This window comes from Natator depressus, chromosome 5 (genome assembly GCF_965152275.1).
Source record: "Natator depressus isolate rNatDep1 chromosome 5, rNatDep2.hap1, whole genome shotgun sequence".
NCBI lineage: Eukaryota > Metazoa > Chordata > Testudines > Cheloniidae > Natator > Natator depressus.
The window spans coordinates 1,778,290-1,801,503 of NC_134238.1; the positions used below are offsets into that span (position 1 = coordinate 1,778,290).

General features: G+C 50.5%; 1 protein-coding gene across 1 annotated transcript in view; it reads right to left on the reverse strand.

Annotated features, from left to right (window-relative positions):
- Positions 1 to 524: 524 nt before the first annotated feature.
- Positions 525 to 23,214, reverse strand: part of LOC141987146 (phospholipid-transporting ATPase ID-like) — a 114,620-nt gene continuing 91,930 nt past the window's right edge. The window contains exons 21-28 of the mRNA XM_074952219.1: positions 21,851 to 21,998; positions 20,280 to 20,463; positions 16,080 to 16,303; positions 12,849 to 12,932; positions 9,806 to 10,051; positions 7,002 to 7,140; positions 5,385 to 5,515; positions 525 to 3,736 (exon numbers count right to left, since the gene is read on the reverse strand). Of these exons, the coding sequence (XP_074808320.1) occupies positions 3,521 to 3,736; positions 5,385 to 5,515; positions 7,002 to 7,140; positions 9,806 to 10,051; positions 12,849 to 12,932; positions 16,080 to 16,303; positions 20,280 to 20,463; positions 21,851 to 21,998 (1,372 nt within the window). The 3' untranslated portion in view covers positions 525 to 3,520. The remainder of the gene's footprint in view (positions 3,737 to 5,384; positions 5,516 to 7,001; positions 7,141 to 9,805; positions 10,052 to 12,848; positions 12,933 to 16,079; positions 16,304 to 20,279; positions 20,464 to 21,850; positions 21,999 to 23,214) is intronic.

A 23,214-nucleotide genomic window follows, 5' to 3' on the forward strand; every position in this document is an offset into this window, starting at 1 on the left:
CTGGGCATTTGTCTGATCGTCAAGAGCCAACAGGACAAATGCCCAGTTGTGCCAAAAAAAAGGGGGGACACACCCCCTACAGGGCCATGGATGAACATTTGGGGGGGTGAGTGGCGATGGCAGATGGCAGGGCAGGCTGGCAGCTGGGGGGGGCGATGAAGGATGCTCGGGCCAGCCCCACACCGTGTCCCGTTTTCCCTTTAGGAAATATGGTTAGTCTACTCAACTGCCTCCGTGACCTGTCCCTGCTCTGACCACCCATCAATCCCTCTCTCAGCTGCCCCACACAACCCCTCCTCCAACCCACTGTCACCCCCTCCCTGCTCCGGCACCCCTCCACTTTCCTCCAGAGCTGGTCTGGGTTGTTTGTGAGTCATGACAGTGGATTAGATGGCTCACTACTCTGATGCAATCTGGCTCTCCCTGTGTTCCTCCTCCTGAGATCCCTGCAGGGAATAATGTACATGCACCTGCCCATGCCCCAAGGACCCAGGACCAGATTACACACACATTATTCATCCCATTGGCCACTATTTATATTAAAAAATTATTTTACAAACCAAGGAGAGATGCTTGCGGAACACCAGGGCCAATTTCAACGCATTAAAAACAAATATTGGTCTTGTCAAACTGCTGAAGTCTTCGCAGTTGGAGCAAGTTCACCAAGAGGATCATCTATTGTGTGTCTTATGCAGCATTTGCAAGTCCTGCTTCGGCCCGTGGCCAAGTAGTCCGTGTTGTGTGCAAACCGTATCAGAGCTGTGTCTGGGGTCCCAGAGCTTCCCTGGTTCATGAGCAGCTGGCCTGCCTTTCCTTCTCAGCACTGCAGCCCACTACACCACACGCTGGTGACAGCCTGGCAGGCTGAGCCTTCGGGGATGTCAGTTTAACAATCTAAACTCTCCCCTTCGGTACCATGGGGAGGCCAACATTATTATCTGAATCCGAGTGCCGAGGTGATGGTCTCAGGGACGTGACCACAAGCCAGAGAGAGGTGACGAGCAATGACTGCACTGCTCACTTTGATTCCCCACGGCGCACTGCATTGCTTGGTGTTACAGCTGACTCCGGGCAGCACTGTGGGGTAGGGGACGTTCCTTTCCCCTGCTGTGCAAGGGTAGACCCAGCCCCAGGTCCGAAAGCTAATGCTGTGGTTTATAACACATCCCCAGAGCCCAGGTGGAATCGACCCTCTGTCTCTGCTGGTGCTAAGCCCAGAGGAGAGTCATGTCCAGAGAATAAAACCCTTTGTTAGAAGAGTGTAAACAATTCCACGCTGTCACTGTTAAAACAAGGAGCCCAGCAGGGAACAAGGAGCTCCAGGGAGACGAGGCCTGTCGCAGTAACACATCCCTTCCGCCAGTGCCTGGGGGATTCTGCACAGAACCCCGTTACCGCTAACATGTGTAATGTACAGGGATCCCAGCCCAAGCAGGCAACGAATCCAGCCCTACAACCCTCCGTAAGTGGTTAGAGCACCCGGCTGAGGAACTAACAGGGGGTTGCTTTGTCCTGCAGGCAAGACAGCTCAATAGAGATGAGTTAGTAACACTAATGGGCCTGATTCTCCCTTCCAGCATGCTGGCTTTACACCAGGGTAACTTCACCAAAGCCAGTGGAATAGCACTGGTGTAACGGACTGGAGAACCAGGCCCAATGGCTCAGCAGCTCCAAGACAGCAGTTTCTAGTCTGTCAGGTCCCCTTGCTGCCGTCTGACACAGCTCTCTGACCTCACACCCGGGACTTAGGGGCAGTCAGCTGTCTGTATTGCAGGACTGATGGATTCGCCTTCCAATCAAAATGGAAAGATCGGGCAAAGCCGTTTGGTTCAGGAAACTGTGGAGATCGCCAAGCCTGAGCCTAGGGAGGTTTCTTCTAAACCTTCACCCACACTGCTCAGGAGGCGAGGGGGAGAGAGAGACAGAAGAAGGCGGCTGGCATGTTAAAGAGCTGGGCACTCAGAGGTAAGGGTGAAAACGGCACCCTCCCATCGGCCCTGTACAGCGCCGGGAGGTTCAGTTTCTGCCATCAGACGCTCTCTTTCAGTTCCACTGAAGTCCATGGGAGCTGGGCGTTTGTGCTGGAGAGCAAAATTTGGCGGGTCTGGTTGGAAAGCCACCTGCTGATGGAGGTTCCCTTGTGAGACCTAGCCATGACCCGAGGGATCCTCAGGGAGGGATTTCCCAGCTTTACTTTAACTGAGCAGCTCTAGCATTTGTGGAATTCAGGAACTTAGTGTTTTGGTGCTTTTCTGTTTTAAGTCTAGAAGAAACTGCTGGTGCCTGGCTGCAAAACCTGAGAACAGTGGCATTTCCCAGCAGGCTGGCTCTGCAGGGCAGTGCAATTGCAGGCCCTTTCCCCTGGGTGTCGCCTGGAGAGCTGAACACCTGACTTGCAGCACCTCCCAAAGGTAGCGGGGCTGCACCTCCAGGCAGGGGCTGCGCTTGGGGCACTGGCCGTAGACCTGGACAGAGTTACCCACCAGCTCAGAAGGTCATTTCCCACCTCATACTCTCTGTGATGCAGCAGGGAGGGGGGAGTGTTGACCTGGGAATGTGGCAGGGGAGTTTCAATGGGAGACCTGAGAGCCTGTCACCTGAGCCAGGAGGGGGAGGGGGAGGTAACACCGGGAATGTGAACAGAGGCTGCAGGAGGGAGCCTGCTGCGGGGGTTTAAGTTTTCAGTTTGGGGCTGGGTGGTGGAATGCAGGGAACCCCAGGGCTGGGGTCTAAGCTCCCTGCTCCCCAGAAGGACTTGGCTGAGGGGTCCTGGTTGTACCCACAAACTCTCTTTTAGACTGTGTTCCTATTGTCCAATAAACCTTCTGTTTTACTGGCTGGCTGAGAGTCACGGTGAATCCCAGGAAGAGGGGTGCAGGCCCCGGACTCCCTCACACTCCGTGACACTCTCCAAATGCTCATGTACATTATGGACAAATGGCCGCACAATTACTTAGATTGCAAAGATTTGGGAGCTGGGGTTTGAGGCACTGGGCCCCAGTCACCCCTGGGGTCAGTGGAGTTCTCCCAGGGATGAATACAGCTCTGAATGTTTCATGGCATAGTTCACGGCAGAAACAAGCCTTGTGGATGGAATGAGCTTACATAGCTCTGCCCTCCCTGCGCCCTGACCTCACTGTGCTCGGAGGTACGGGGTTGAGGGGATGAAGCAGGGGCATCACGGATGATCTTGGTGCATGGAGTGGGCGTTCCCCTGCACGTTCTCTCTCTCAGGCCACGGAGGGATGGGGGGGTTGGTCTGCTCTGCGCTTGCCCCTCTCAACTTGTCAATGCCACACATTTAAGGACTTTGACTCATCCTGTTCTTTCCACCCTTCCCCTGCCTTCCTGGGAGCAGCGTGTGCTCTTCGGAGCAGGAGCTGGAGTTAGAGAGAACGCCTGGGTGGAAAGAGAAGGCCTGAGTCCTCCTTGGAGGAGCTGACAGGGCAGTCCTGGGCAGGTGCAGGCTGGGACGCTGTGCAGAGCAGAGTTTCCTTTCCGGCTGCCCTGATTCTTTCGTTCACTTGTGTCTGTTTTTCTCACTATTGGGTGAAAACGTCCCTGTTGTCGTGAAAGGCAGTTTCGGCCGCATGTTTCTCCCAGACATAATGAGCGCGCCGAAGCCGTGCTGATGGGAGAAGGCGTAGCCGGAGCGACGGGTGCTGGTACGGCGCAAGCGCGTCTTGGGCAAGGGAGGGGGCGGCCGCTTCTTGGCCTCTCTGATCTTGCGTAGGACCTGAAATCAGAAAACATCCCGCTCAGCAGGTGGGAGAGACAGCTGGGCGTGGAACGTCCTTCTGCTCGGGGCACATTCCACAGTCCTGTGCTTCACGGGCAGAAGCAGGTCCCTGCAGAGGCTTTAAATGGCCCAAAGGCAGTAACCAGGCTGGGTACAAATGGTTCCTAGCAGCCCCTTGCTCCTACACGGTAGGGCTATCAAATATCAGCCATGGGGCGTCTTTTCAGAGCCAGACTGGCTATAGACACAGGGCCCGTGAGAGCACAATGAAGATGGAGGTCTGGCAGGGTCTGGAGAAATGCTGACCCTCTGCACCTCCTGTTTGAGGCAATGGGAGCTGCAGGTCCTTGGCCTCTCTCAGGGTCAGGCTTTACCTAGGCCCCAGCTTGCCAGCCGGCCGGGACCCCTCCCCAGCCAGAACAGCCCTCTCAGCAGACAGCTCATATCCCGCAGGCACTGCGGGCCTTGCCGAAAGTGGTGTGTGCTTGCTGTAGGGAGCCAGGCCCAAGCCACAGCCTGGAGCTGGGATTCTGAGCTCCCCTGCCAAGGACAGGGCACTGGTCGGAGACTCTGGGCCAGGCCCGTGTCCAATACTGTAGTTCAATAAACCCACCTACTGCCCACAAACATTGGTCATCCCATCCGAAATGGCAAGAGCCAACTAAACTCAGCAGGGAGGTTTGAACAGCCTCAACTTCAGCTCAATGTGTCCTCCGGGACGGCACCTCTTCTGTCTCTCGAGCTGCTGATTTTCTGTGGAACCATCACCCTCGGCCTTAGCGGCAGAGGATCTAGCTGTGTCACCTCCCCTTCCCACAGGGCCTCTGGGGAGCTTTGCAGGGACCAAGGGCATGACGATCAAGTGGTGTGGCCATAAGGCAAGGGCCACAGCCACGGGCCTTGCTCAGGGATGTTGTGCCTTAACACTGGCAGAGCGCAGAAAGAAGAGAAAACCTGGGGGGGCTCGGGGGGGGGGGGCAGCAGCGTTTAGCAAACTGCTCCGGTCGGAAGTGAAGCAGAGCATCACCTGCAGCCGTGCTCGAGGCGGTTCTCCTCCCGGAGATTCCTTCACACTAATGTGGCATGGCCAGCCTGCTCTCCCCACTATGGCAGCCCTCCCCTGCCTTTCCCAGCCTCCCCCCACACACCCCCCCCGGCAGGAACAGCCCCACCTCTGCTGCTTATTCCCTGGGTGTGGGAGGGAGGCTGGTTCCGGAGGAGAGTGTGAATGTTAGCAGAAGAGGAAGCGGGTCCCTTCAGCCAGCAAAACCCAAGCAGACGTGTACGTCCGGGAGGCCGGGCCAGGAACTGAACACCTGCACTGCAGTAGCAGGGGCGGCTCTGCTGGCTGCGAAATGCACAGCTGCTTTGTCACCAAGCCACAACACTTAAACCCGGCACCTAAAAATAGCCCTGCTTCCCCAATCCCCCCACGCCCAGACCAGTCTAATCCATGTCTCAGTAATCTCAGGCTGCAGACGGTCTGAACTGTGCCAAACCCTCCTTCCCAAGCAGGGCTGCAGGCGCGAGTCCGGGTAGCACTCGCACACTGAGCAGCCCCAGGCCCCCGGACCCTGACTGCGAAAAGCAAGCTGAGTGGGGCTACGACAGCAGAGGTCAGGCTCCTGCTCTGCTAGCCCCTTACTTTGTCACTGACGGTCGGCATTAGCTGAGCCTTCAGAAACCGACCGCCAATCACCGGCAGCACACACAGGGTGATGCTGAGGAAGATCGCCAGCCACACACTGGGTTGATTGAGGGTGTTTCGAGCTGCCCCTGAAAAACAAGAGCACAATGAAAGCCATGACAGCAGCAGCAGCAGGCGCTTCCATTCATACAGCCCCTTGCATGTGGAGGGATCCCAAAGCACTCTGCAAACACAGTGGAATACGCAAATTATACCCAAAGCTCATGTAATCCCCCAGTGACTGCCGGCCCACTCGGAGGTGGGACTTGGCAGGCTTTAACAATGCACAGCCACAACACTGCACCAGATTGAGATAGCACGGGAAGACTAATCTTGTGTCCAAATCCAATTGCAGTGCGGGGTTAGGGAGGCAGAAAAGAATGGCCGGAACTGGAGTTTGCTGGATGCCAGCGTTAACAGCTTGTCACTTTATAAAAAGGCAGGGGCTCTTTAATGACTGCCTGGGGTCAAGACCTCGATGTTTGTCTCCTCCAAAGATAGTCATCCTCCAGCAGCCCCTCGCCAGGGCATTAGCTCCGCAGGAACTCCAAGGGAGAGTGCCACATACTGAATCCCCGGCACCATTCCCTGACGCACTGTGGGCTGCTAATGTGGCTTTTATCTAAGTGCACCTTTTATCTAAGTGCAGATGAGCAGAATGGAGCTTGGTTTCATCTCTCATCCAAAGGACCGAGTCTGGAGGAGTTAGGGAGCTGGTGACACTGCAGTGTGCGTCAGCCAAAACACTGACTGGAGACTGGAACCAACAAACCTCAGGGCTTCCAAAACTAAAAGATGCTCCCAGCTGAGCTCTATTCATGTTGGATGCAGAGAGGTGTTGGAGCTAGTGGGATTATTTGAAGCAAACACCTTCATTGAGGCTATAGTCCCCTCCTCCTGTTCACAGTCTGTCCACAGATGGACTCATTCCGATGATGCTGTTCACAGGTTGCATGTGCTCATAGGCACTTATGCACAATAATGTCAGTCAGAGGACTGCTCACAAATCATTTGTCACCAGCATTCATTTGCTATTTTGATGGGTGACTGCGCACTAAAGTCACATAGCATAGATTCTCTCCCTGACTGGGTGACCACACTTTGATACCTTCCGGGACCAATACACAAGCTTGTTCGCATATGAACAAACATATTTGTACAGACAAACTTTCCCCAAACATTTGTGGGGCCCAAACTCCACCCAGCTGCATGTTGGAGAAGAGATAAAAATAATAGGCTGCATTAAATCCAATTCAAGGGATTTATTTGGAGGAGTGTTTGCAGACATGTGCAGCATTCACCTGGCTATAGGGCATGTGCGTGTATATGGGTATGCATGAGTGTGCATTGTGTGCTGGTGAATGGGCACATGGACATGTGTATGCACGAGTGGGCGCCAGAGAAAACGAGCATGTACTGTAGTGTGGAGTAAATACCTGACGGCGACACATAAGATCCACAGCTTGGTATTGTCTCTATGGGCACTTCCTCAGTACATACTGGATGTACTTCCACCAGGTTAAGTACAGCCCACCCGGAGACACAGCCCTCTGCATCAGCTGTCCAAGTGCTTACCAACGAAAGGGAAGGAGGCTGCGAAGATCAGGTACATGCCGTCACTGTACATGGTGAAGATGATGGCAAAGTAAACGGAAAGGCTGCCCCAGATGAAAAACTGGTTCACAGCTGTCCAGTAGGCAGTGTCCAACCCAATCTGAAAGGATAAATCAATACAGCAGCGGTCAATGGCTTTAACAACCCCACATCCGAGTGCCAAACACAGGCAGGCAGAGAGGGCTGCTCCCCCGGGTTGTCCCCTACCCACCGGTGTGGAACTTGTTCGGCCATCTGTCTCGTTTAGTCTGCAAATTGCTGTGGCGAGGTCCCGGCCCAAGAAGAAAGGCTGTGCACTCCGGGCCATGCACAGGGGTGACAAAGCGTTTGCTCCCTGTGGGTACCGGGCCCTCAAAAAATAGGGGGAGGAGCCAGGAAGACCCCAATTTGCATAAGGCGGAGAGCCTCAGGCTGTGGAGCTGAGAGCAACTCCATCCATCCTGTCAGCACTGCCTCACCCTGACCCAACCCGAGTCTCAGCAAGGCAGTGGCTCAGCTGGCCCCCTGTGCCAGCCTGGTCTCATGAGACCAAGATCACAGCACCATAGAATCATAGAATATCAGGGTTGGAAGGAACCTCACGAGGTCATCTAGTCCAACCCCCTGCTCAAAGCAGGACCGATCCCCACTAAATCATCCCAGCCAGGGCTTTGTCAAGCCTGACCTTAAAAACTTCTAGGGAAGGAGATTCCACCTCCCTAGGTAATGCATTCCAGTGTTTCACCACCCTCATAGTGAAAATTTTTTCCTAATATCCAACCTAAATCTCCCCCACTGCAACTTGAGACCATTAAAGCTATCAAATCCCCCCTCATTCTTCTCTTCTGAAGACTAAACATCCCCAGTTCCCTCAGCTTCTCCTCATAAGTCATGTGTTCCAGTCCCCTAATCATTTTTGTTGCCCTCCGCTGGACTCTTTCCAATTTTTCCACATCCTTCTTGTAGTGTGTCAGGCACTGAGACATGTCAGGCTGGAAGGGACCTCGAGAGGTCACCTAGTTGAGCCCCCTGCATTCACAGCAGGATTCAGTATTATCTAGACCGTCCCTGACAGGTGTGTGTCCAGCCTGCTCTTACACACCTCCAATGATGCAGATTCCACCCCCTCCCTGGGCAATTTATTCCAGGGCTTAACCACCCTGACAGTTAGGAAGAATCATAGAACCACAAGATTAGAAGGGACCGCAAGGATCATCCAGTCTAAGTGTTTCCTAATGTCCAACCTAAATCCCCCTTACTGCAATTTGAGCTCATTGCTTCCTGTCCTGTCCTCAGCGGATAAGGAGAACAATTTATCACCCTCTCTCTATAACAACTTTTTACATACTTGAAGCCTGTTATGTGCCCCCTCAGTCTTGTCTTCTCCAGACTAAACAAACTCCGGTTTTTCAATCTTCCCCCACAGGTCAAGGTTTCTAAACCTTTAATCCTTTTTGTTGCTCTTCTCTGAACATTCTCCTATTTGTCTACATATTTCACCAAGTGTGGTGCTCAGAACTGGACACAAAGACTCCAGCTGAGGCCTTTATCAGAGCTGAGTAGAGCAGAAGAATTTCTTCTCGTGTCTTGTTTACTACACTCCTGCTAATACAGCCCAGAATGATGTTCAGGTTTTTTGTAACAGTGTTACACTGGTGACTCGTATTTAGTTTGTGATCCACTATGACCCCCAGATCCCTTTCCGCAGTGCTCCTTCCTAGGCCGTCAGTTCCCATTTTGTGTGTATACAACTGATTGTACCTTCCTAGTACTTTGCATTTGTCCTAATTGACTTTCATCCTGTTTATTTCAGACCATTTCTCCAGTTTGTCCAGGTCATTTTGAATTCTAATCCTGTCCTCCAAAGCACTTCCAACTCCTCCCAACTTGGCATCGTCCACAAACTTTATAAGTGAACTCTGTATGCCATTATCCAAATCACGTATGAAGATATCAAACAGAACCAGACCTACGACAGATCCCTGTGGGACCCCATTCAATATGCCCTTCCAGTTTGACTGTGAACCATTGATAAATATTCTCTGAATACAATTTTCCAACCAATTGTGCACCCAACTGATGAAATTCAATAAAGTAAGTTCATCTAGGCTGTGTTTCCCTAGTTTGCTTATGAGAAGGTCGTGTGAGACAGTATCAAAAGCCTCACTAAAGTCGAGATACATGACATCTACTTCTTCCCCCCACCCCTTCCATCCATGGGGCTTGTTTCTACATCCACAGAATGTGGAAGTGAAGGGCATCCACCCAATGCAGACACCACTGCCCGTGTAAACAGACAGTAGATACACAACTGTGTGCCTCAGTTCCCCACCTGTAAAATGGGGATAAGAATCCTCCTCCTCTCCCAGCCCAGTCTGTGTTGTCTGTCTGCGCTGTAAACTCCCCCGCACAAGAGCTCTTCCTCACTATGGCCCCTGTACTGAAAAGACTTCCACACAAGCAGTGCCACTGAAGAACTGAGCAACTCACGTGTGTCCACTTAAATCTTTGCAGGATTGGGGCCTGAGTGTACGTATAGCACCGGACGCAATCCGGTTGGGGCCTAAGCGTACGTACAGCACCTGACGAAATCTGGTTGGGGCCTGAGTGTACGTACAGCACCAAACACAATCTGGTTGGGGCCTGAGCGTACGTACAGCACCAAACACAATCCAGTTGGGGCCTGAGTGTACGTACAGCACCGAACATAATCCAGTCTCAATCCCAGTTGGGGCCTCCAGGCACTACCATAGTAAAATAAATAAGTAAATAATAATGTCAGAGACCTGCACAGAGACCACGATCAGTAGGCAGGTCTGGGCCATCAGTGCGAAGGACTGGTAGTCAGCAATGGCTTTCCCATCGCTTCTCACGGTGTCGTACATGGCCCCATAGGGGATGAAGAAGAGAATGAGGGAGCTGTAGATCCCATGCAGCACGCACTTGACAAACTCGATCTTGTTGAAGTAGAGATTCTGCTGCCCGGGTTCATAGAGGTGAGGGAACTGCATGCTCCAGCGGTCATCCACGTCCTGGGAACAGAGGGGAGAGGCTGGCAGCCCAGCAGTGACATGGACCCCCCGACCTCAGCTGTGACATGTGTTCCTGCGTGGGAGAGCCCCAGCACACCGCTCAGCCATGCTTCCCAACAGGTCACATCACCAGAGCACTCGGGGCATGTTCTCCAAGGTGGGTTTTACCTTCCCAGTGCTGATGAGAAGGAGAAATGGAGGTTGCATGCCTTACGAGGCACGCTCCAGCCCAGTGTCCAGGACTGTCTCACATGGAGCCCTGAGCCTGTGAGCCACTGGATGTCTCTCAAGTTCCCACCCGTTTAGCCTCTGCAATGCAGGTAGGGCCAGGTTATGCCACTGATATATTGCTGGGGCAAAGATAGCAATGGAATGCAGGCTCTGAATGACGGAGACAAGTGCTCCGTATGAAGCGCTCCACAGAAAGGGGTAAGCATAGAGGGTCTGGCCTGGAGACACCCATGAGCCCTGGCTGTGGCCATCACACCAGAGGGTGATTAAGGGGACTGTGAGCGTTAACCCATCTCTTTGGCCTGCATGGGTCCATACATAGTATTGAGAACGTGCGCGCCATGAGGCCCCAGGACAGTGAGTTGGGGCTCAGGGGTTTTCCGGGTGAAGAAAAGAAGGCACTAGGTGGAGCGGGGAAGAGGGAGCATGTTAAAGGCACAGTTTTTAAGGTCAGACTTAAAGTCCTGGCTGGGATGATTTAATTGGGGATTGGTCCTGCTTTGAGCAGGGGGTTGGACTAGATGACCTCCTGAGGTTCCTTCCAACCCTGATATTCTATGATTGATTTAGAGATCGAGGGCAAGAAGGAGGAGGGAGATCTCTGCATTCTCCAGGAGGTCAGTCTAGCTAATCACAGTGGTCCCTTCTGGCCTTGGAATTGATGAATGAATCTTTCTTGGCCGCAGGGTTTAACTCAGTGCTGTCTTAGCTGGGGGGTGGGGTGCGGGGCAATGGCCTGTGGGTAGCTTTGGTCAAGTTCAAGGTGAACAAGACTCAGGACTTTCTTGACAGTGCAAATGAGTTACACTAGAAAATACTCAGTCTGTGTCATATGAACATAAGAACGGCCAGACTGGGTCAGACCAAAGGTCCATCTATCCCAGTGTCCTGTCTGCTGACAATGGCCAAGGCCAGGTGCCCCAGAAGGAATGAACATGACAGGGGAGTTTTGATGTTCATCCATCTACTGTAATCGACTCCCAGCTTTTGGCAGGCAGAGGTCTAAGGACGCCCAGAGCATGCTGAAGGAGTACTTGTGGCACCCTAGAGACTAACCAATTTATTTGAGCATAAGCTTTCGTGAGCTACAGCTCAAGCTCACGAAAGCTTATGCTCAAATAAATTGGTTAGTCTCTAAGGTGCCACAAGTACTCCTTTTCTTTTTGCGAATACAGACTAACACGGCTGTTACTCTGAAACCAGAGCATGCTGACCATCTTGATGGACCTGTCCTCCATGGACTTATCCAATGCTTTTTTCAACCCAGTTACTCTTTTGGCCTTCACGACATTCAGTTTCCCTTCCCCAAAATAAAGACCAAAATCTGCCACTGCTTGGGAAAGGGCAGCAGTACAGAGGATATAGCTTCATACATATAAAGGAGCTAAGATAAAAATACACATGATAGGACAGTGGGCATCCCCCAGGAAGTCTTCTGGGGACATGACTGTGTGCTCTGTGCCTTTAGTGATCCATTTTATTAATATATTACTAAGTATTTGCTTTATCTAGAGACACTGGTCACACTCCAAGGGATCATGGAGCCAGAGATCAAAGAGTCAGATCTGAACCACCTAGGCTGCCCAGAACCCTATGCTCATAGCCCGGCATGGTTGATGCAGGCCTCCGACATGGGACACCTACCCAGATTGCACCATACCAGGCCCTATGGGAGACTTCCTAACCAAGGTGTGCTCTGCACTGATTTCCTTAAAACTCGTACGCAATTTCATAGGGTTACTATCAGCAGGACCCTCGAGACTCAGAACAGAGTTCTATAGAAATTACTCTAAAATCCTACAGATTTTACATAGGAACATGACATCCAGACCAAAGGGAGTGATTCACACAACATCCTTTCTATAGGTTTTTTTTAACCATCCTGTAGAATTCTACATCAGGGATACAATCATCCACCGCATTTCATTGGATGGCTCAGCATTCCTATACCAAGGTTATTTTCTATTAATTTGTAAAGGACTTTTCCAGAAAGGATTGAAGATCTCTCAAGATTTGTATAATTAGGGATCTACACCAGTGTCCCTGGCCAAAATTCCCCACCCCCACTCTTACGTGTGCACTTGTTAGTCACCAGCCTTCACCCCAGAAGCAGTTGCATGTACATGATTGTAAAGGGCTTACAAATAGCACTACAGAAATATAGGACATTGGTTATTGGGCCACATCTTGAAGCCATTGCTTAATCCTTAGTCAAGGAAGATTAAGGACTGATTCAGGTTTCAATCCAGGCCCAACAGGCTGTGAATACTCTCCTATTAGGTGAGGGTTGTAGAGGGCATCTTTTCCATTACTGTCGCTAACAGTGCAACCCAGAGGGCTCCAGCCATTCTCAAACCAGGGGCCATACATTCATGGCAAGACAGAATCTGCTCCCACACACTTCAGAACTGTGCTCTGCACTCTACTCATTGCAGGGAAATTGCTTCAGTTTCTAGCACAGGTTTTATTCACCTAGTTCCTGTCCAGAAGGGATCACGGAACTGAGCCAAAGAATCCAGGAATAAACCCCCTAGAGGTGAGCCTGGGTATTAATAGTAAAGGTTACCTGGTCAAAGAGGCTCATTCCTAGCACCGGGAGGGAGGTATACACCAAATTGTACAGGGTGATGAACCACTGATCATACACAGTCTAGAAAAGAGTGGAGAGGTCAGTTAGCAAAGAGATGCCTCTGTTCATTTGTAACAGCAATCAATGACCCTGCCCACCTGTCCGTCTTTCACATCTTCATTCACAGAAGGTGCCATTCACCCCTGAGCAGAGGGCCGGCCTAAGGGCTAGGCCCAGGACACTGAGCTCCAGCTAAGCCAGGCGTAAAGGGCACAAACCGTTGCAAAACAATTCCTTTGCTGTTCACGTTTCAAAATTCAATCTGTGGCACAAACAGCACCTGTCCAGGCTGCTGCATGCGACTGAAAAGTAAATGGCACCCACTGGCCTCAGCCCAGCACTGAAAAACAGCTGGGCAGTTCTGGAATATTGAGCCAAAATCCTGCAGCTTCCTTTAAAAGAACAAATCAATAAATAAAAAGACCCCCAAATTTACACTGAAGAAAATAGATAATAAATGAAATTAAACACAAATGAGCTGAAATACAGAACTATCTGGGCCCTCTCATTTTCAGATTATGATGATTATTTATTAAGTTTATTATGAGTCATACCAGGGTCGGTATGTATCTGAAGAAGTGGGTATTTTACCCACGAAAGCTTAGGCCCAAATAAATCTGTTAGTCTTTGAGGTGCCACCAGACTCCTCGTTGTTTAATTACACTATATCCACTGGATCACCCTTGTCCACATGTTCATTGATCCCCTCAAAGAATTCTAATAGATTGGTAAGGCATGATTTCCCTTTACAAAAACCCCAGCAGATTGTGTTCATCTGTGTGTCTGATAATTCTGACTATAGTTTCAACCAATTTACCTGGTACTGAAGTCAGGCTTGCCGGCCTGTAATTGCCAGGATCATCTTTGCAGCCTTTTTAAAAAATTGGCGTTACATTAGCGATCCTCCAGTCAGCTGGTGCAGAAGTGGATTTAAGTGATAGTTTGCATATCACAATTAGTAGTTTTGCAATTTCATATTTGAGGTCCTTCAGAACCTTTGGGTAATGCCACCTGGTCATCGTGGCTTATTGTTTAATTTATGAATTTGTTCAAAAACCTTCTCCAGTCACACCTCAAGCTGAGGCAGTTCCTCAGATCTGTCACCTAAGAAGAATGGCTCAGGTTCGGGAATCTCCCTCACATCCTCAGCTGTGAAGACCAATGCAGAGAATTAATTTAGATTCTCTGCAATGGCCGTATCTTCCTTGAGTGCTCCTTTAACATGTTCAGTGTCCAGTGGTCCCATTGGTTGTTTGCCAGGCTTTCTGCTTCTGATGTACTTAAAATTTTTTTGCTGTTAGATTTTGAATTTTTGGGTAGTTGTTCTTCAAAAACATTTTTGCCTTCCTAATTATATTTTTACCCATGGCTTGCCAGAGCTGATGCTCCTTTCTATTTTCCTTGGTAGGATTTGACTTCCAATTATTAAAGAATGCCTTTTTGCTTCTAATAGCTTCTTTTACTCTGTTGGTTAGCCATGGTGGCATTTTTTTGGTCCTCTGTGTCAGGGATTCTCAAACTTCATTGCACTGCGACCCCCTTCTGACAACAAAAATTACGACAAGACCCCAGGAGAGGGGACCGAAGCCTGAGCCCATTTGAGCCTCGCTGCCCCGGGCCGGGGGGCCAAAGCTGAAGCCTGAGCCCCGCAGCCCTGGGCGGGAGGGGCGGGGCGGAAGCTGAACCCCAAGTGCTTCAGCGACGCAGGAGGGGAGGCTGTAACCTGAGCCCCGCCGCCCCAGGCTGAAGCCGAAGCCTGAGCCCTGCCACCCAGGGCTGAAGCCCTTCGGCTTCGGCCGCAGGTGGTGGGGCTCAGTCTTTGGCTTCGACCCTGGGCCCCAGCAAGTCTAACACCAGCCCTGGCGACCCCATTAAAATGGGGTTGCGACCCACAGTTTGAGAACCGCTGCTCTATGTTTCTTATGAGGTGGCAGTAGGGTGGTATGACAGCCACTAGGTGGCAGCAGTGATCCATCACAGGCCCCTGCAGAAGCAGCAGAAATTGCAACTGAGGCCGGCGTGGGATGCCGCCTTCTGACCCGTATATCAGAGGCCTGCTGGGAGAAATGCTGACCTGCTCTCTGCTCCGTCTGCTGCCTGTTAGCCCCGGGGCACTTTCCTGGCCAAACACTGTCACATTATCTGTGTCTCCCCCGTGCTACTGTGAAGCACCCGTGTGTTCCCCGTAGCTAGCACTAAGTGTCCGGGTGCAGGGGACGTGGGTCACAGCACGTGGCTTTTCACCGTACAGACTTCCCTGGGAAGCAGCTACAATCCACAGGAGATTTGGGCTTCAAATAATTTTGTGGCATGTTGCTTAAACCAACAAAGGCAGCCATGGCATTGCCCAGCTCTGCCCCAGCATACGCTTCAGGCCCGGCCAGGTCCCTGCCTTGACATCCCTGCCCTACCTATAATGTGAACCAGCCCGTGGGTTTCCTTCCCCCTTCTCGCATGTTTTCCCACGTGGTCCCCTCATGAATGGAACGGCCTCCCCATCCCCGCTTCTGGATTTACAAAATACTCAATAATTTTACATCAACATCCTTTCACAAAATCCTGATGAGCATGTGAAATTCCGTGACACCAGAGAAAAGTGTCACCGGGTGGCTACTGGTGTTAAGCAGGCCTTGAGCACCCCATTGCTGTCAGCAATGGTGCAGAAGAATGGGTGAGAACATCAGCTAGGGAAATTCTCTACCAGTGCCCATGGGAAGAAGAAGAAGTATCCCAGCCAGAAACACTCAGAATGATGAAGACATATGAGTAGTGTTTGCCCCAAGGAAGGAGCTGGCTTGTCTCATCATGGCTGTATTTTGCAGAGGAAGCTGCTTTTGTCCACAGGACTGAGAGTCAGGAAATCTGGGTTCCGCAGGCTCCCCATGTGATTCAGACAAGTCACTCAGGACCACACTGTGAAAGTTATGTAGGCACCCAAAGCTGATGATGAAAAAATCTGGCCCTTGGCCTTTCTATGCTTCAGTGACTCCATCAGGAAAAGGGGGATAACTGGACTTCCACAGAGTACCTCACAGCGGGACGAGAAGGGGACTCTTCAGTCCTATCTGTAAAGTGCTTTGGGCTCCTCTGCTGGAAGATGTTAGGGCAGGAAAAGGATTATTATCACATTTAATATAGAGTGTGACAGGAACACAGAAACTGGCCCACCTGTGCAGAGAAGCCGGAGAAGAATCCATACCAGAAATGAACTAATGTGAAGGCAAAGTTCTTATAGAAGAAGTATCTGAGGAACTTGCACATGCGGATGTAGGACCATCGCCCGTGGACTAAGAGCAGGCGCTGCAGGTAACGGAACTGTGCGAAGGAAAAGTCGCTGGACAGCACAGCCTGCATCCCCTCTTGGCCACTGATACCAACCCCAATGTGGGCAGCTGCAAAAAGAGGAGAATCCAGATCATTACAATGAGAGCTTTGGTCGCGTTAGTGTTTATTAGACTACCCACTGTATGCTGGGACATGTAGTCTTTGTGGGTCACACCCACACGTGAGCAGAGGGCATTCCTGCATCCCACCAGTCACACTGCAGGCTGCTAAGTAACAGACTGGTTTCTGAGTACTAATTTGTATATTTCCAACAGCTGAGTTCATTTATGTGCTAATGACAATGAATCTTTTCCTTGACTGTCAATGTTTTCCAGCAGCACAAACCAACTTTATAATATTGCCATTGCGAGAAAATGACCTTTGAGATGTGTTTAAATGCATGGAGTGTGCATGGCCGCCACCACACCCCCAGTTGCATACTATGCTTCTATACACTAAGAACATAAGAATGGCCATTCTGGGTCAGACCAACAGTCCATCTAGTACAAACCAGCCTGAGTCATCTTATAGTCTGTGGGCATTATTAGTTCAAACATTTACACAGAAAAGTCTTAATAATAACTTGCATTTATTAAACAGAGACATAAGTTTAATGTGACAGCTAACGATAGAGATTTAACTAATGACACCATTCTTGATGGCTGGGGGTTGATTGGATTCGGAAGTTCCTATGGAATAACGAGTCGAGGAGAACTCTGAGTCCCCATCCTTTCGTGGTGGTGGTGGTATTTTCTAATTATCCCTGTAACATGCTTTTTTCCCCCCTTTCTTGACTGGCTGCCTGACTTATCATCTCCCTTGAAGCCCCCGGCCTTAGTCTTTTCTTTCTTAATTAAAAGGCCCCGGTTAATCAATTTGTATAAATTAAAGTGAGGAAGATTAACAAGAGACTCTTCTGAATAATCTCACTTAATTAAATCTAGTGTGAGGAATTGTTGTAGTCATAAGGCACCAAATAAAGAAACAGTACTGTCAGAGACTAGAAGGCTGCGTTTCAGGGCTTGACCGGGAGGTGCCCCAGGGGTCACACGGGGACGCTAAGACATTCACACAAAACTCTACAGAACATTTACAGGCACCCAAGCGGTCTCCTTTCACTCTCCTCACAGGTCTGTCAGCAGCTACTATTTGCACTGCCGGAGTGCCCAGAGGCCCCAGTCAGGATCAAGGCCCTCCCTGGGATGAGGGCCGTACTGATACACTGCCGCAAAGGGTTTGCAATCACAGTAACGAGTGGGAGTAGTAGACGGGCAGAGGGACTGGTGGAAGGACAAGGGTAACACTGACAGGCACTCAGGGGGACACAGACCCACTCTGGGTGCACCCACACGGTCCTGAGTCTTTAAAAAAAAGGGACTATCTAAAACAAACCAACAAAGATCAGCAACCCTGGCTGGCCACATACCCAGCTGGGAACAGATCATGGAACTTCCCCACCCAGGAAACACTTACTTCACAACCTGCCCATTCAGGCAGCTCTGATCTGGGGCTGCCAGACATCCGCAGAACGGAGTGTTCTTTCTGCTGGCCAGGTGAATGTCTTGCTGGTGAAAGCCATCCGAGTGGCAGCCCTGGAGCCCTGGCCAATAATGGGTTTCATTCTATCTCTACCAACCCTGTGGTGCCTCATGAAGATCATGCTGGAGCCAGACTGGAGAGGAGATCTATGGCAGTTCCGTGCGTGTCGGGAGAGTGGAACATGGGACCAAGATCAGCCGTCAGCTCTGGGAGCAGAGACGTGCCCAGGGAGGGTCACGCTCTAGTCTCTGTCATTCCCACTGAAGTCAGCAGGGTGGGTGGGTGGGGAGCAGAATCTGGCTTGGAAGCCGAGGGGAACATCTACACTGACTTGGTTACTTACCTGTAACCCGAGTTCATCGAGATGGGCTCTGCAAAGTCCTACTTGTGGGATCAAGGTCCCATGCTACGAGTTTCTGGAACGTCCCTCGATCTGCTGGCAATACTCTGACTTACACATTTTGGGCTGTATAAGTGGCAACAAGGGCACACTGCTGACTCCTATCCAGCTTCTCGTCCACTGTAACCCCTAGGTCCTTTTCTGCAGAACTGCTGCCGAGCCATTCGGTCCCTAGTCTGTAGCGGTGCATGGGATTCTTCCGTCCGAAGTGCAGGACTCTGCACTTGTCCTTGTTGACCCTCATCAGATTTTCCCTCATTGTGACTTGTTCTAGGGGAGCCAGCAGTTCGGTCACCTCTGTTCACTTTTTGGTCCTTTCACCTGGAGCGGATGCTCGTTTTGGTGCCCTGCTGTCCTTGTTTGCCTAGAGCTGCATATCCTGCTTTCCTGTGGGCGGTACTGCTCGCTGAACTCCCACCACGGGGAACGTGCAGAGGCCGCTCAAGGAAGAAATGGAGGTTACTTATCTGGCACCGGAGTTCACAGAGATGGAGTCTGTGTTCATACTCCTCATCCACCTTCCCCACTTTGGAGAAGGCAACGAAGTGTCTCTTGGCAGAAATCAAAAAATTGTTGTTTTACACTATGCCAAGTGTAATAAATAGTCCAAAGGTAATGGCCAATGAGCCCGTTATCAGGCCCACCTGCTTTGGAGCTGCTCAGATGGGGAAATCTCTCTCAGTTCATGGAGTAGCCTTGGCAGATCAAAGATTTCTGCTTTCCAGTAGAATCTTTTGGACCTTAGTATAAACGTTCCTGTTCAAGAGTCCACTATCCAGATTCAAGCTGTTGACCAGAGAAACTCTGAACCTCGGTGGAGACTCCCACTCATCTTGGAGGCAGGCGACAAAATGATTTGGAAAGCAGGACTTTCAGATACTAATCTCATATTCACGATACTGAATGACAAAATTGCCAGTCTCTAGTCAAGGCTATTGACAGCAACTTGGTACCAACTAAACCGACACTGGAAAGCCCTTTAAATTCAATCCAGGGTGACATATAGAGAAGTTCCTGCTCTTCGTGCAGGAAACAAATGCAATATTGATGTTAGGTTTTGCTTGCCCTTGAATCAGAACCATCGACAAGCACAGTATCCCTGGTGGGAAAGGACTTAACTGGTATTTGCCCCCTTGTAGAAAAAAAATTAATACGAGATGGAGCCCTTGATAGAGCACTTGCACGGTTGAGTGTCAATTCTGCTCTAAGAGTCTGTCACTGTGTCTTCTTTCCCTGGTGGAGGAGACACTGGACCCATCCAGTGATGACACTGAACTTTATGAATGGGAACTTTTCCTAACACAACTGGCTAGAGCAACCCCCTCTGTGGCGGTCCAGGTAACGCATCGCTGTAATGCTGTCCATCAGAACCTAGGTTTGGATTTATGAAGGGGAGAAAACCCTCGCAAGCCAGAAATGGCTCTCACCTCTGGTACCTCGACATGGAGCCACATCTCTCACTGAGACGACAAACCTGGGAGCGGACGGAGCGTGAGGTAAAGAATCTTTTCTCTCCTTTAGAACTAATACCGCACTTGGCAGGAAGGTGACCTGGGAAACTCCCTGGAGGGCATGTTCTTTCCCTGCCTAGTGAAATAAGGTATCTAAAAAGCACTGGGACATTGTGACTCGGGTGATCTTTGTGTAAAGACAAGGTAATGGAGTTAGGAAGAACCTTGCTGAGGCCTCAGACACAGTCTGGTGTGAAAGCTATCGCTAAGCTGCACCAGTAAGGAATCTGAGCCCTGCAGGAAAGTTTGTAGGTCTGGAATACATCCAGATTTCAAAGACCCCATGCTGCCTAGCAGGGATGAAGGTACAATTTTATTGACCAAGGTCTACTTTGACTCCAAACAGAGGGATGTGCAGAGAGACCGATGTACGAAGATGTGAAAGTGACTGCCTTTGAGACTGTCTGACAGCTCTGGCTGCTGGTAGCAGTGATGTGACCATGGCACAGAAGAATCTGGATCCAGGACAAGTTCCAGATTAGAGAGCCTTGCACTAGCAGAGCAGCTCCTATGCTTCTTGCAGCATGGGCACTGCTGTGTGCCAGGGAGGAAGAACACACCAGGAGACAGCTGGGCAGGGCTGCCTCTACTTACTTTTGATCATGCTGACATCGTTTGCCCCATCACCGATCGCCAGGGTCACGGCCTTCTTGTACTTCTTCACCAGCTCCACCACCTGGGCTTTCTGCAGGGGGGTCACCCGGCAGCAGATCACCACTTTGCACATGCTGGCTGTTCGCACCAGCTCGAGCTCCAAGTTCCCTTCTAGTGCGTAAGCCTGTGGAGCGGAGGAGAACATGCTATGAAAGTGAGGTCAGTCCAGATACAGAGCCAGCCCGAACCACAGAACCAGCAGGAGGAAGAATAACTAACCCATTGTGTCAGAGAAAGTGCCTGTGAATCATGATGCCCAAAGGAGCTACTAGGCCAAGAATAAGAGCTGGGATGAGATTTCAGAGCAGCAACGACACCTGCCTCTATCACCAAAGATCCCCCTTTTCATTATTAGCAGTGACACTAGCGGAGTTTGCCCTCTTGATCTTGGTGGGTGGGTCTCTGCTCACTCCTTCTGGCTTAGTTCCTAAGGTGAGAGTGGAGGTTTGTATCCTGAGAAGACCCTGCAGCACTGACTTTCTATTACAATTATAAACATGCTGTAACTTACAATTAATCAACTCCCATGAACATTCCTCAATGGACCCTCCATAATTCCCTTTCCTGCCAAACCTGGGACCCATGTAAAATTCATCTGGCTGATCTACAGGCTCCAAGCCCCCTGCCTCCAAAAAACCCCCAAACAAAACTACGTCCCAGATGGACTGATTTACAATTTGGGAGTGCTTTAAAAAAGGCTACTAGAACTGGTCATAAGAAAAAGACAAACAAAATAAATCTTCCTTCCCAGTGTTGACCTTTTACTTTATTAGGATGTGTTATTTCCATTCCTGAAATCAACAAAGATAACTGGACGTCTGCTCAGAAACTCATCCCTCCGACACTGCCTGGCAGGTAGGGACACATTTCTGCCTTTTCACATTTCTTACAGAATGTGCTTCTTGTGCTTTAATGTCTTCTCTGCAGACATTCACGGAGGGAATCCGCATGACTCCCTCCTCCCAGAGCCATACAGCAGGCCAGCTGCCCTTTCCACTTAAGGCAGCAAATCAGCAGCCCAGATTTCCTTTATTCCAAAAACAGTACGCTGTGTGAGTCACCCACACCCCCGCGTCCCTCCCATCAGCAGCAGGCAGGCTTGCTCAGCTGGAGAGACCTTTTCGTGATTTGGTTTTACCATGCTATGGAGAGCAATAGTTTTTACCACTTTCCAAAACAACCTCAATGCACAAAAACCTCATCTAACAAAATATTATATGCAAGCCTCGGTAATGTCCCTCCATGCACGCAAATCAATGGGCTATGGAATGCTATAACAAACATGGTGCTGCTCTCCACTCGCTGTTGATATTTTTGTTTACACAGGATCACAGATGTGAATGTGGCAACACTGGGACTCTGTCACCACTCTCATGGAGCTGGTCCAGGCTCCAGGTTCCGCGTGAGAAAAGCTAGCGGCTTTCCTGCACACGAAGAGTCAGGTTTTCCAGGGAACCGCCGCCAACTCTTTGACAAGCCTGACGGCAGCAGGCACACCAAGCCATCCTTACCAAACTATGGCCGTTAATAACCAGGCCATACACCCCATTCGCTTGCTCTTCAGGTAAGATCCTTGACTTCGTGGAAGGGTTTATAAACTTGATGTTAATTTCATCACTGTCCAGGAAGGAATCCGGATTCATTTTCTTCCTTGCAGTCCTTAAAAGGATCAGTCATTAAAAATACAGAAACAAATGTATGTTATTTTCTTAAACCCAGGTTTTTTAAAGAAAAACATGTTCCCCCTTGTTAGTATCATTCTTCTTGCAGAGGGTTTGAAGGACTCTGGCAGCACACAGGGCTGGAGTAGCCCTCGGAGAATTCCTCTAGTGACAGAGCAGTGTATGGCGAGGATATGGAGCCCTAGGATTCCCTGCCCCCGAAGTGCCTAGCCTCGAGGCTGGCTGGGGCTAGGATGCAAAGCAGCCCGTAGGAAGCTGTGGGATGACCCCTGGAAGTTATAGCAGCCCCTGGAGCTTGTACTGGCCTCTGGAGCAGGCACAAAGGCGGCTTCAAACCATCTTTACCCCTCCCATCAGGCAGTGCCTTCTGAGACACCGGCCCCCCACCAACGCCCCCATCATCAGCTTAGGATCAGACATGAAGAACAGACTGGCTCCTCCCTACGGACGAGCTGAGAAAGGCATCCAGCTACGGGACCAGAAAAAAGGATGACCTTGGAAGTTTAGACTTGAAATTAGACGAAGGTTTCTAACCATCAGAGGAGTGAAGTTCTGGAACAGCCTTCCAAGGGGAGCAGTGGGGCCAAAAGACATATCTGGCTTCAAGACTGAGCTTGATAAGTTTATGGAGGGGATGGTATGATGGGATAGTCAAAGAACAATTAATTGCCAAAAATTAGGCTATTAGTAGTAACTATGCCCAATGGCCTGTGATGGGACGTTAGATGGGGTGGGATCTGAGTTACTACAGACAATTCTTTCCTGGGTGTCTGGCTGGTGAGTCTTGCCCACATGCTCAGGGTTTAGCTGATCGCCATATTTGGGGTCGGGAAGGAATTTTCCTCCAGGGCAGACTGGCAGAAACCCTGGGGGTTTTTCACCTTCCTCTGCAGCGTGGGGCACGGGTCACTTGCTGGAGGATTCTCCGCACCTTGAAGTCTTTAAACCATGATTTGAGGACTTCAGTAGATCAGACAAAAGTTAGGGGTTTATTACAGGAGTGGGTGGGTGAGATTCTGTGGCCTGCGTTGTGCAGGAGGTCAGACTAGATGATCATAATGGTCCCTTCTGACCTTAAAGTCTGTGACTCTATGACCTGTTGGTGCAGCAAGAACCACTTTATGTCCACAATTGAAGGCACCATGGCCCCAGACCCTCTGGCCCACGACGATCCAGAGTGGTCACCACTGTCC